The sequence below is a fragment of the Labrus bergylta genome, chromosome 8 (genome assembly GCF_963930695.1).
Source record: "Labrus bergylta chromosome 8, fLabBer1.1, whole genome shotgun sequence".
In the NCBI taxonomy this organism is placed as follows: Eukaryota; Metazoa; Chordata; class Actinopteri; order Labriformes; family Labridae; genus Labrus; species Labrus bergylta.
Genome location: NC_089202.1, coordinates 16,744,027 through 16,757,437, shown reverse-complemented (window position 1 = coordinate 16,757,437; position 13,411 = coordinate 16,744,027). Strand labels below are relative to the sequence as shown.

The following is a 13,411-nucleotide window of genomic DNA, read 5'->3' as shown; positions in this document are numbered from 1 at the left end:
GGGAAATAATTCTGCTTGAAAGTGTCACCTCAGTGAACAAAGTGCAGCAGTTTGAGGTTTACTCTCAGGAAATTTGTAGCCATATACCGACCTCTCATATCATTCCAGGGTCAGATCTCTTAAGCTTGTCTTAAAGTTTATGTTTCAGGTCTGCTGAATCACGATCAGCTTATCCGTACCCGCAGAAGTAGGGGAAAGCATCAGACCACAAAATAGAGCCGGCTAAAAATCCACAAAGTAAAAGTCATGCGTCCTTGGTCATGCGATAAGGAGCAGTAAAAGCAATAAGTACAGATTCTAATCTGCACTTCTGCAGCTATTTCTAAAAGTATTATACAGCTTAAAGGAACGAGGCTAAAATATAAATATGTACATTCTAAAAGAAAAGCTTTCTTTGAGCGTATTTATCTGCAGATTGAAAATGTCTGGTTGGTGTGTTTGTGTGTATGTGTGTGTGTGTGTGTGTTCAGCAGCCTCCATTAATATTCACAGTCAGCTCAGTCTAGAGGTCTCAATCACCAGATGCTACTTCTTCACAAAACACATGTAAACCTTATGTGACAAACCACAACACTCTTTTTTTGCTCCTGTTTGGCTGTAAGATAATGAGAAAGACTCTCTGTGGCCACCTGCACAAACTCTCCCTTTAAATCAAAGAACCGACGGATACAAAGAGCCATGTGCTGTTAAATGCCGGAGTCATGCATCTCCATTTCGTGCCAGCATTCGCTGCCTTTAGTAATCCATTTGTTCCCCTCAAGGTTATTGTTATTAGCATGGATCTCGCAAAAAGCTTGGACGGAGAAATAAAGTGCTGCAGTGGGAGCCCACCTTTCCCAACCCTTTCAGCACCAAGCCATTGACTCCTGCCATACGATTCCCTGCACTAAATGCCACTTAAGCTATTACAAGTTTTCAGCTGAGTACAGCGCTGACCCGATGGGGCTGAGGACAAAGAGAGAGCACTGACAGGGACACTTATGAAATGCCAGCGGAGAATTGCCACCATCACTTGGATGGGAGGCTGTTTCATGGTCGCTGTGGCTTTGAGTTTGACACAGACAGCTGCGATTGCTCACTATATGCTTCACTAAGATGATTGCCTTTGTTTTCTCCTGCACGCTTGCAGTATCTTCCGTGCAGCAATGCTCGTCTAACACCTCTGGCTTATCCAGCTGAGGGAAGTGGTTTGTCTCACTGAATGGCATGGACACACTTGTAACTTTTAGGCAACCTTGGCATAATTGTGTCATAAATGTAACTGACAGCTTCGCAGGCTCATCCCGACTCGTACTCAATCATAACTCTATCACTGCCAACGCAGAGGACATAACCTGCAAGTCAGTTCAATGGCATGCTTTTGTAAGTCTGCCTCGCCATATGAAGCACTTCTTCTGTGGATGAAGCTGCTTAATTGTAGAGAGCCTTAATGAAAAAGACTGATGAGTTTTGAAATACGCCCAATTGCTTTCTTGCTTGGATTTACATGAGAAGATTAAAATGACTCTTCTTTGTAATATAAATATGCAGCTGCAGCTAGCAAGAAATTAGCTTAGTGTAGCATACATTCTGAGAACAGAGGGGACAGCTACTCTGGCTTTCTTCATAAGTTTTTTTTTTTTTTTTTGAATCAATGCATAAGTAATATTTGTCAATTTTATTTTATTTCCATAGAAACTGCTTGCTATTCAGCATCTAGCAGTTCCAGTGGCGTCCCTTACTAACATTTTAAGAGTTCATCATAGGCCACGGGCGTGTCCAGAGGGATGGCCAAAGGTGGCTTTTTACAAGATTTATGGTTGTGAAAATCTTAAGCAACTAGATATTTGTTACACTATCATTTCTTTAGGCTGTAAGAACGCTATAATTCCAAACAACTCCACAGGAAAGATGAAAATCCTACAGGACCTTTTGACTGGAGTAAGCTCACCTGACTACATAGAGTGATATTGATCTTCTATTCTTGCCAGGAATGCAAATAAGCTTATTTTTCCAATATGGCAAACTGAGAAACATACAAGGTAAAACTTACATGTTCGATAAGTTCCCTGATCATGCCGTTCCACTGGCCCTTCTCATCCTGGGAGCCATACTTCCCATCAGGCACCAGGCGGATCTCATACGTGAAGCCCAGGATGTTGGCCAGCTCTTTGAGCAAGTCGATGCAGAATCCTTCGAAGCGGTCGTTCCCAACCAGCGCCTTGTCAGACTTCTTAAGCATGACATATGGCTCCTCCTGCACAGACCCAAAAGAATCAAATGAAAAGCAATGGTGAGGTCAGCTTTTTCAATTTGTTTCAGCCCGTGCATCTAATTGAAGCAAAGTGATCTGAGCTGATGAGTCGCTGTTGCATTTAACAGGCAGTGACAGCAGATTCCAGTTCAGTGTGCGGATACAGGGAGTGTTAAATTATGAGAGAAGGCTGAGATTTTTCCTACATTGATGTATTAAAGAAAGGAGACGTGAGCTAATTTAGGACTGTAATGTAAGGGAAGGTCTTATAAGATGTAAAGCTTTTGCTATTGTGTACCACAGAATGAATTTAAATAATATTTAATTTCCTGCAATGTCAAGCTAGCAAAACCCCATACTGCTGCATGTTGACCAATATAGCTGGTGGTGCACAGGTCTGTTGATTTTATGGTCAGGTAGCTGACACCTTTTACTGGCCTGTAATGTCCTGCCTGGCTGCTTATAATTTGGTCTGTATAAAAGCTTGATTAGGAACAGAATGCGGCAGTGAAATGGAACATGCCCACATCGTTTCCTCCATCAATTGACACCAACCTCCAGCGGAGAGTGACAGAGCTGATGCCCGCAGTGACAATGACTAACACAGAATAGCTCATAAATGATTTCCTTTATTAAGTGCCTGTTACCATTCCCCTTCCAGATAGACTCGCAGATCCTGCTGTGTATTTCAAACCATGTTGGTCCATTTATGCAGCTGCTGTAATGCGATTTATTGCCGGCAATAGCCAGACGTATAATTTAAAAAATGAGCTTGCGAGCACAGTAATTGATTCTCTAGTGAAGGTGACCCCTTGCATTTGTCTGTTTTTTTTCCACTAAGTAAATAGATACGGTCAAAGTGTAGAAAATAGGCAGTCACAGTCCTCTTTATTCCCTCAGGAAATTGTTTTTCATGGTGGACACATATATATACACACACACACACACACACACACACACACACACACACACACACACACACACACACACACACACACACACACACACACACACACACACACACACACACTGTTTGCTTAGGTGAAAGACACACAAATGGCGGTATGTTGGCCGTTCAATCTCTAACTCCTTCACTCTTCATCGGTGGTGTTCAACCTTTTCTGGTCACAACCCCCAAGAAAAAAAACCTGATGATCCTCCTCATGAAATTTATAAAGCAAAACATTTTTAAGAATTCATAGATTCAGGGGGCGCGCTGGTGGCGCAATGGTTAGGGCGCGTGTCCCATGTATTGAGGCTCTCGTTTCGAGCGGGAGGCCCGGGTTCACTTCCACCTGTGGCCTCTTTCCGCATGTCATTCCCCACTCTCTCTCCATGGTTTCTGGCTCTATCCACTGTCCTATCTCTGTATTAAAGGCATGAAAAGCCCAAAATAAATCTTTTTAAAAAAAAGAATTCATAGTTTATGGTCTTACTTTAGGTAAAAATATATAAAGAAGGACAAGGCTTACAGCAGCAACCCATGCAGCCATTGACAATACTATAAACGTAAAAGTCACTGGTGCAGTATGGAAGCGATTAGTGATCAAAATTCAAATGATAAAGCTAATTTGAAAATTCAAATGCATTAACAGAAATGCTTTATAATTTTCAGAATATGAGTGTATGATTTGACTCAAAAATAAAATGATGATTAATTGATCTATTTTGAATTTTAGTTTTCAACTTCAAAAATACACATTCTTTGACTAAATTAAAATGAAGAAGAAAATGACATTTGCTTTATCATTTTCCAAAAATGCCCCGCTAAATTTATATCATAATTCAAACTGCACGTTCTGCCCGCTCGCCTCATAGACTGTAAATATTACGTTCGCTTGCCTGGGAGCTGGAGTCACTTTCCTGCGCCATCCACTTTGCCATTTCGTTTTCGAGTTGGTTTGAATTATGATCACTTTTTAGCACGGCAAGTTTGAAAACGAAAAGCCAAAGACCTTTTCCTTTTCATTTGAATTATGTCATACAATATGCATACATAGAGAGTAAAAGTATAATGCAAACTGGATGACTGAATATTCATTTTAAATATAGGTCAAATAATGCACCTATAATCTGAAAATTAAAACGTGTTTCTGTTACTGTATTTTCATTTTAAAATTAGCTTTTTCATTTGAATTATGATACAAATTTAGCGCGGCATTTTTGGAAAATGATAAAAGCAAATGTCATTTTCTTCTTCATTTTAATTTAGTCAAAGAATGTGCATTTTGGAAGTTGAAAACTAAAATTCAAATTAGATCAATTAATCATCATTTTATTTTTGAGTCAAATAATACACTCATTCTGAAAATTATAAAGCATTTCTGTTAATGCATTTGAATTTTCAAATTAGCTTTATCATTTCAATTTTGATCACTAATCGCTTCCATAGTGCAGGTCCTATGATGTTTTATTCACTCGTGCCATTTTTTTTCTCAACAACCATCTGGAGAAAAATGATCTCTCCTGCGTGTTGGGAGCCTGAGGTTGAGAATCACTGCCCTACATGACAATGTATATTTTGGCAAAGTATTTAATCCCATGTTGCTACTGAGGCATGTGTGAATGTACCAATAAATGAAAGGTGTTTCATGACATTGGCATTAGTGCATTGAGGTTTGTGCAAGGGTTTTAATGTGGTCAGAAGTATTCAAATTGAAGTCTACCATCTAACATTAATTTACTGGTAGAAAATAGCGTTAAAGATCAACATCTTTAATTGTTTGCAATGTAGAATTGAAGCCACTTGGACATTACAATGCAGGGTGGCCCTTTAAATTAATTCTAAGTTATGAATACTTGATGACAAAGCATTCAGGGAGAAAGTGCTTAGCCACAAACTTTGCTCAAGTTGTCCAATTAACTTGATCAAAAAGTTTGCATGTTAAGGGAAAAAGTCATTACCATCTGTTTCCAGCCTCCCAATTCTTTCTATTCCCCAAGGTTTGGACTCAAATCAAAGTGTTTATTCCAGTTCTCCCCTCGCAGTCGCAGCATGGGCGTGCATAACAGAAACGGGGAGGGAGGTGGGCTTGCACAGAGACATCGCAGGCAATGGAGTGCAAACAATTAATGTAAGTAGGAAAACACATTAAGGGGCGCCTTAATCTCTTCAACAAAGTTATCACGATAAAGCTGTCAGACGTCTCGTTCATGCATCACTGGAATCAGTTTGATGCAGTGTCATTACACTAAGAGGGGAGATTGATATTAAAGTTGAAACTCTCTTCTGCGATGGGGAAGTAGGCGGTTTTTATCATCTTAAACTAATGATTCCAAATGAAATGGCAAATGAAGGAACATGTCAGATATAGTCAAATGCACTTTATGGGCGGAAAAAAAAATCATCTTAAAAATATTTGGAAACTTGAAAATATTTGAAACACTCAAGAGAAAGTCATCCACATTAACAGCACTCCAACACAACTCAGCAAATAGTGGCACTTTGTAGTGCAGTGGTTCAACATCACACCACTTAAATCCTTGTTCCATTTCTCCCCTTTGAGACAGAATTAACAGAGATGATGCATGATAGGCATTAATTATGTTCTGCCTTGACCTCACTTGTCATCATTACAGCCTTGGCGTCCAACATAGGCATGATGATAGTGTTTATCTTTGTAGCTTGTGTATCTGCTCTGAAAGACTCTGCAGGGGGACGCCTGTGTCAGCACCGACAGACGCCGACATCCAGTGACAGTGTTAAGGGGGGGGGGGGGGTTATGTAGTCTTCTCTATCTGTACATGTAATTAATGCATTCAGGGAAACATTTCACTGTCCCTCACTGCTTATTATTCTCCCCCCCTCCATCATTCCTGCTTTAAAAAAATGGTGATGTCACTTCTGTGGCATCTGACACTGATAATTGTCTGTTAGCTAACTCATTGCCCCCTCAGTTGCTTAACCTGTCACGACTCCTGCACAGCATACATGTGCAGTCAATATAAACGGATATTTGAAGCATGAAGGTCCTTGATTTTTACAGTAACTGACAGTATAGGAGGCTTCTGATTTCTAGCTGGTTTTCAAATGTTATACTTTTATCCAGGTGCTCCTAATTTGACTTCACAAATATTGGTGAAAAAGTTTACATTGTTGAAGGGAAAATTTCCCGAAATGCAATGAGGAGAGAACCACTAATTTGACACTACTATAGCCTAAGTGACTTCACCAGTCTCCACATTGGGGGAAAAACACAAGCTTTTTTTTTCTTGTTAAAAACAGCCTTCTCTTTTTCCTCCGTCACTATGTCTGTGCACTTCCTGTATGCCAGAAAATTCACAGGATTCCTATGTGACCACAAGCCAATTAGTTCCATTTAAAGCCAGTGTTGCTATAGTAGACCCATTCACACCATAACAAAATGTTGGGGAGTCCAATGCTGGATGGGCTAGCCAAGTCCAGTTACAGTTGCTGAGCTGTGAGAGACAATCTCTGGGTTCAGTGAACAGTCAGTCATAACACAGAACTTTACCTAACAGGATGTCTATGATATTTTAGAGCTTTGTTTAGAAACTGGAAATATCTCGTGTCCATCACAGGGATGAGAAATACAAACACTTCCTCAATGCTGCATTTTATTGTTATTAATTTGGCTGACATTTTTATCTCTACTCTAAAATGAGTATCACTGCTAGAGCGCTCAATAAACAAGAGTGAAGCTTGAACTTGGGTGTATCATATAAAGAAGAAAACAGAGGCCAGAAGGTGAGGGCATCTTCACACCAGGCTACAAGTGACCTACCAGGATGGTGGTGACGACCAGGGAGCGGTTAGCCAGGGAATCTGTGATGTTCATCCCTTTTCGCTTCGGCGCTTCTGTGATGTTAAGACCTCCGGATGCACTCCACTTCCCGACCTGAGCAAGATATAAAAAAAGAAAAGTGTGTTGCTGAGTGTTCTGTGTCTGTTGGTGGGCTGTGACCCTCACACATTCCCCACACCAACCAGTCTCCCACATTAGTGCCAGGTTGAACACATCTCCGGCAGCATTAGATGATGGGATGAGTCACCTTTATACCAGCAGGCAGGGTTGTTTTTTTTGGAAGACAAGATGGTAGCTGAGTTGATGTGTGGAAAGAAATCAAATATGACGGATGACTGAAATCATTTGATATATGTTAAATGTTTAAACAATAGACATAGTCCTATGTAAGGTTTTCAAAATGTTCAAAGCTTCAGCACTTTTTGAAAAAGAAATGATCATAGTATCAAAGTATTGTAGCTTTAAAAAAAACCTCATGATCGTCAGTCATATTTTCAACCAAAAGAAGTGAGCAAAAGAGAGAGCACTATCTAATAGGTCTGTGCATCTTCACTTGACTCACGATTCGATTCGATTATGACTCTTCTGTCGATATCACGATGCCTCACGATGGATTGCATCCTCAAGTTTCTACTGCACATGGCTACTTTTTCATCAAAAGCAGCAAACACTCAGATATGAACTTTTTTTCTTCTTTTGGAAAGTTCTTTTAGAACTCGATGTCAACGTTAATGTCTTTATAATGTAAACCAAAATAATTTCATTATATAGGTCCAGCTGCGGATGGAAGATCTACAGTCAACGTCCGTACCCAATCCTCGATGATCAGTGCATCAATGCAGAATCGTCCACATCGGCATCGCCATGCAGACGTAGACACTGTAAGTCAGGTCTACAGTAGATAGAAATTTGGTAACCAACATTTGTCAACGTATCTGTGCAGTTTAGGCAGTGTGCAGGAGTGTGGGGGTCACAACCCACCAACAGACACAGAACACTCTGCTTGCATTTTTTTGGTCACAAAAACATTAAATTGCCCACTATGGGCACCTAGGACTTGCATTTTTGTTTCTGTGGTATCAAAAAAGGTATCTATACTGACTGATTTACACTAGCATCTTACTGAAGTTTTAAAAATATGGTATCGTAAACAACAGATGAGAAGATGTCTGATCCTCACATATAGAGAAAAAGTGTTTACAAAAGACGTAAACCTCCTGTATCACTTTCAATTGTCTTCAAACTCAATATGACAACAGCTGGAAGAGAAAGTTGAAAGAAAGAAAAGCTTCAGTTTAACTCCTTAGCGTCAGAAAATACAAAAGCAATTGCATATGGGGTTAAACTACAGAGTTAAAAATAAACACAACGTTATGAAAGTATTGCAAGCAAGTTGCATTTAATTTCCCTGACGATACAGGTTTGCCAGTTGGATTTCATTGTTGAAGTCATTTTTCTCCGCAGTCTCAGCGAGATCAGCCAAGAGATTTGAACAAATAAAAGGAGTTATGCATGCGAGGAGCCTTCAGGCAGAAAAAGCTCTGCATATTGTACAGACACACTCTGGAACATGTCATTAGCACAAATAGTCCTGTGGCTGTCGGTAACAATCTCTGTTTGCAAGTCAGGCCCTCCGCTAAATCCTCCTCCCATCCCTCCTGCCTGCTCTATTACAGCCGACACACACATTTTAATATTCACAGGGGTTTCTGCTTGATGTGGATCTATTCAGAGACAGACACGACCCCCATCTATACACACACACACACACACACACACACACACACACACACACACACACACACACACACACACACACACACAAAAAGCTTGAAAACTTCTGTAAATGTCCTCCCTGCCTGATTCCGAGACAGGCATATGCTCTCATTTGAAAAGCACATTAGTAACAGCTTGTCACACAACCAAAGAGAACTCCAGGAAAGGGATTTAAAAATATCTGTGAATGCTTTCGGCTTTGCAAAATTCTGTCTAATTGGACCCAATTACAATTAGCTCAATTCATTAAACATGATTAGCGCAAGACTTCAACCAAAAGTTACTTACTCATGCAGCCACACGGAGAGCATGGCGTGCATTTCAGACTCCTTAACATGCCGCCATTGACTGAAAGTGTCACCCCGAGAAACCTGTTATACCGTGATTCCAGAACGAGCTCAAACTTCGGCTAATATTCAATTACAATGGATTAGCTCAAAAAAAGTCCACATCTTAACCAGCTCAAGCAGTTAAAGCCGATTCCACGGATATACAAGAAAAGGGAGAGGAAAAAAAAGGGAATCCAGCAATCCGCGGCACGCTGAAGGATCAACGTTTACATGCTCGAGTGTAGGATTTGTCGGCGTCACAATGAGAGGAAGCTAATATGTCTTCAAATACTTTTGCAATAGGCTGCGCTTCATCTTAATTGACCGCATGAAAGACAAGATGCCAGCGGGGGAAAAAAAGAAGAAGAGACAAAGCAGCAGTGTTGCAAGCTCCATTGGTGAACAGAGGGGTTACAGCTGGAAATCGCCTGCTATTATATAGTGTTGAGCCTTTAGGGAGTACTTGAGGAAGTCATAATGGGACTTATCCCTATTTGATGTATTCATAATGTATGAAAGCCCTCTAGTAGAGGAAAGCTGTTATAGTCCAGAGGGGGCTTTGCCTTCCAGTATAATAAAATAAGTTCTTCATTACCAACCTTTTAGTCGTCGTCCCCCCCCCCTCTCTTTTTTTTTTCTAAAACATGTTTATACAGCTCATTACCACCAAACAGCATTTTGGGCATCACCTCAAATTATCATTAGGAGAGGCTGCAATTAACACCCTAATGTGTACCCTAATCCAATTTGCTTTATGATCCACTAACTTATGCTTATGTTGAAACAGCCAATTTGCTTCCTTGTTAGGAGGTAAATGATACTGTCAAGTTTGCACTATCAGCTACGTATCGAGTAGGGGTGGGGGTCTCAAAACGTATTTAATGAAATCAATACTGCATTAAAATGATTTTCATGGTTCAGTCATCACAGAGTATCTGCTTCAATGATGCACTGCAACACTGCTTTTATTATTACATCTAAACAAAGAAAGCAATGAAAGCGAAGACAAAAGTTACCTTTTCAAGTCCTTCCTCTTTCAGACTTATGATGTCCAGGTCGAAGTCTGTGCGCAGGCCGGTCGTCTTGTTGAATGACAGTCTCCCCGTCAAGCCATCCCAGTGAGACTGGAAGAAAACACATCTGCATATTTACATTTTTCAATCACAATTGTTCATTAAGTTTAACATTAGAAACCTTTTCTGGTGAACTAGAACACTGTGTCAGTACAAATCATGCTATGGAAATTATCTTCTTGTGGGCTTCTTGATTATGTTAATGTCTGGGCTCTAGTTACCATTTCATCATAGTGTTAAGTTAACCCAATATTTGGTGACACTAATTGTCCTTTACCTATGTAATGTGTGTAACAAAATATGTGGAAGACATTACAAGAAGACAGAAATAACAAGCAAATAGACATAAAAGAGCAATAGCTGCATACACACAACAAAAACCACACCCTTAATAATTCAGAACAAAAGCGTAACCATCCCCCCCCCCCACACACACACACACAGAGCGAGGCAGCATTTCCTTTTTGAAATTACATTTTACATCTCAACGCCTCCAACGCATTTGCCCCCCCCCCCCCCCCCCCCCACCCCTTCCTGACTGTGGAGTTAATTAACAACCATCTCCTTTTGTTTAATTCCCCATATTCCCCATGAGGGGGGAACAGCAAAAACTGCCCCTTCTAATGATTCCCTGATCCCCGCCACGTCCTCTACAGGCCTGTTTATGAGCAAACACAAAGCAGTTTTTGACACACCCGTGTTCTCATACTTTCACTAATGTAGGTAGCTGCTTAATTTGCACTCATGCTTTTTTAGTTGTTTTTTTTATTGTATCTGATTGAAACCGGTGTTTAATAAAGTATTTGTACTATATGGCATGATCAACTATTTTGGGAGGAACGTTTTTCTTAGATACTATGCCAAGATATGTTTTTATCTTATTTATTGACTCTTCTGTCTGGTGTGAGTCATAAGTCAGCCGTCAGTCACAGTAAGATGAAGGCACTTATTCTATAATAAGTCCTGTTACAATGGCGTAATCAATCCCTATGTGTCATTTTGCAGCACCAAGCTGATATGTAAAATCCAGACTGTGACAACCTCTCAGGCTATAGTTTGCATCTGTCTCCCCTGAAGCTTGCCAGCGGAGATCGGAGCTTCAAGGAGAAATTTGTGGCGCTCTCCTTTTCCAAACCCCCTCACACCTCATTCCATCTGGCCCATCGCCACCGAGGTGGGTGGCATGTTCAAACAGCTTTAATTCAGAGAGTGACATAAACGCCTGAGCCACATCACATCCAGAGGGCCAATTCGACCTTCAGAACATATCAGACGCCTGTCTTGAAGAGAGCGTAAATCAGGCCTGAGTAAGTGTTTGTATAACAGAACACCGCAGTGTGTGTGTAAGGACAATGTAATAAGATTTCAGTAGCTTTAGTCAAGATTCAAATGGGACAACTTGTTAGATTGCTGACGCTGCTCACTCTTTAAACTGATTCATACAGTGTGTACCTCACACACAGTAGACATTGTTTGCGGTATGTTGGAATGCTTAGTCTTTATGATACTGTGTTTGCACATTTGGCAGACATGCATACGTTGTTGCCAGAACTCATTCACAAGAGCTCATGGATGTTGTGCCAGACGAGGATGTACAGCTGAGAAACACTGTAGTATGTACCGTCAGATTGCAGAACACATTCATAGGAAGTGAATGGTTTAAAACGGCCGTGCACTCACGATAAGGATACAGTAATGAGGTTTTTCTTGTTGATTGGTCAGTAGAAATAAATTGTTAGACACTGTAGTTCAAGTCTCCAAGTACAGGAGAAGTGTTCCAGCAGGGCTGTAGATTGGACCCCTAATATTTGGGCTGTCTTTGAACACTGGATAAAAAAAAAAAGTTTGCTGCCATATAAGAAAAAAACTGGCTTTTCTTTTACAAAGACGCTGCCTGCTGGAGACAACCCTTGGAGGAGCCACAAGCTGTGGCCTTTAGAAACCTCCCACTCACTAAAGCTTTCTTTCAAAGCAGATGCTTTGGGGGGGAACAGAAGGTTATACTATTTCTCCTTTAGCGCTCAGATTCTGCCCCTCTTTGGCACTTAACTTGGCTGCAAGTCAGGCCATCAGTTAGCCTATACCACATTCTGGTACCCAAGACAGGAAGGGGAATAGCCACTTATACAATGAGTTTGGGGTCACCCTGGGTTCTCTCTAATCAACCTGATGGACCACATGTGTACACTCTTTACTATCTATACGCTTAGGTTAAGTTTCAATGGACCTATAATATGTGATGGAACCTGCTAACCTATAGCTATCTTATTGGAAGCAAAGTGTCAGCCAAGCAATGGCACAGTATGATAAAGGGATTATGTTTTTGGGACATTTGAAGGTGGCAACCCAAGCAACAATGGTCGCCAAATCTGACTTTGACCCTAGAGCCTCATATTTTTGGTAATCTTTCTCTCTTTAGCATCTCTAACTATTTTGGATTCACATCGAAGTCCCACATGTGTTTAGAAAATATATTGCTGAACAATAAACACAAGTTTGGCACAAAGCAAACTTGGAACTAGTCCCAAATGATGCTAACAAGCTTTTGCATGGATGGTCAACCATGGCGACGTAGCATGGACAAAACCTTTGGACAAAGGCAAGGGTACAGAACAGAAGTTGTCATCCATTTTGCTAATGAAAAGTGGTTGAGGGAAGAGGTTTAGTTCTGCCCTTTTATGTGGACAGCCCCCCCCCACAACCATCATTCAGATTGCTCTGTGGGAATATGCAAATGTATGGGCAGTTACCACAGAGGAGGGAACATGGTTAGAGGGCAAAGCCTGTGCAAGTACAGTGCATTAGATCCAGGAGGTTAACATTTTAATTTTAGAATAATTATTAATTATGATTATAAGAGGGGAAACAAATGGAATTCCAGCTATTTTTAACATTTCTGAACCACACCTATTACTAAAACAAATAATTTTGTTGTTTGAACGATAAAGAAACAAACAGGCGTATCTGCACACCCTTTATCTGCTATTTCTTCACAGCCTTGTTTGTGTATTTTGAGACACTGTCAGGCTCTCATGTTAGATTAAATAACAGCCGATTACACTAGTTGTTCTTTCAAAAGGTTACAGTACGTGCTTTCTGGAAAATAGGTTATGAAAACAGGGATTTTATCAAGCTGACAACAATGCTGCTTTGATGTGTCTATCAAGGCTTGCTTGGCTTCGTATGTGGATATGATTGATTTGCTGTGTAAATATCTAAGTCCCTCTCACCCAC

At 40.6% G+C, this 13,411-nt stretch overlaps 1 protein-coding gene across 1 annotated transcript in view; it reads right to left on the bottom strand.

The window, feature by feature from the left end:
- Positions 1-13,411, bottom strand: part of grik3 (glutamate ionotropic receptor kainate type subunit 3) — a 103,863-nt gene that overhangs the window by 22,281 nt on the left and 68,171 nt on the right. The window contains exons 8-10 of the mRNA XM_020633518.2: positions 10,121-10,228; positions 6,979-7,092; positions 2,033-2,236 (exon numbers count right to left, since the gene is read on the bottom strand). Of these exons, the coding sequence (XP_020489174.1) occupies positions 2,033-2,236; positions 6,979-7,092; positions 10,121-10,228 (426 nt within the window). The remainder of the gene's footprint in view (positions 1-2,032; positions 2,237-6,978; positions 7,093-10,120; positions 10,229-13,411) is intronic.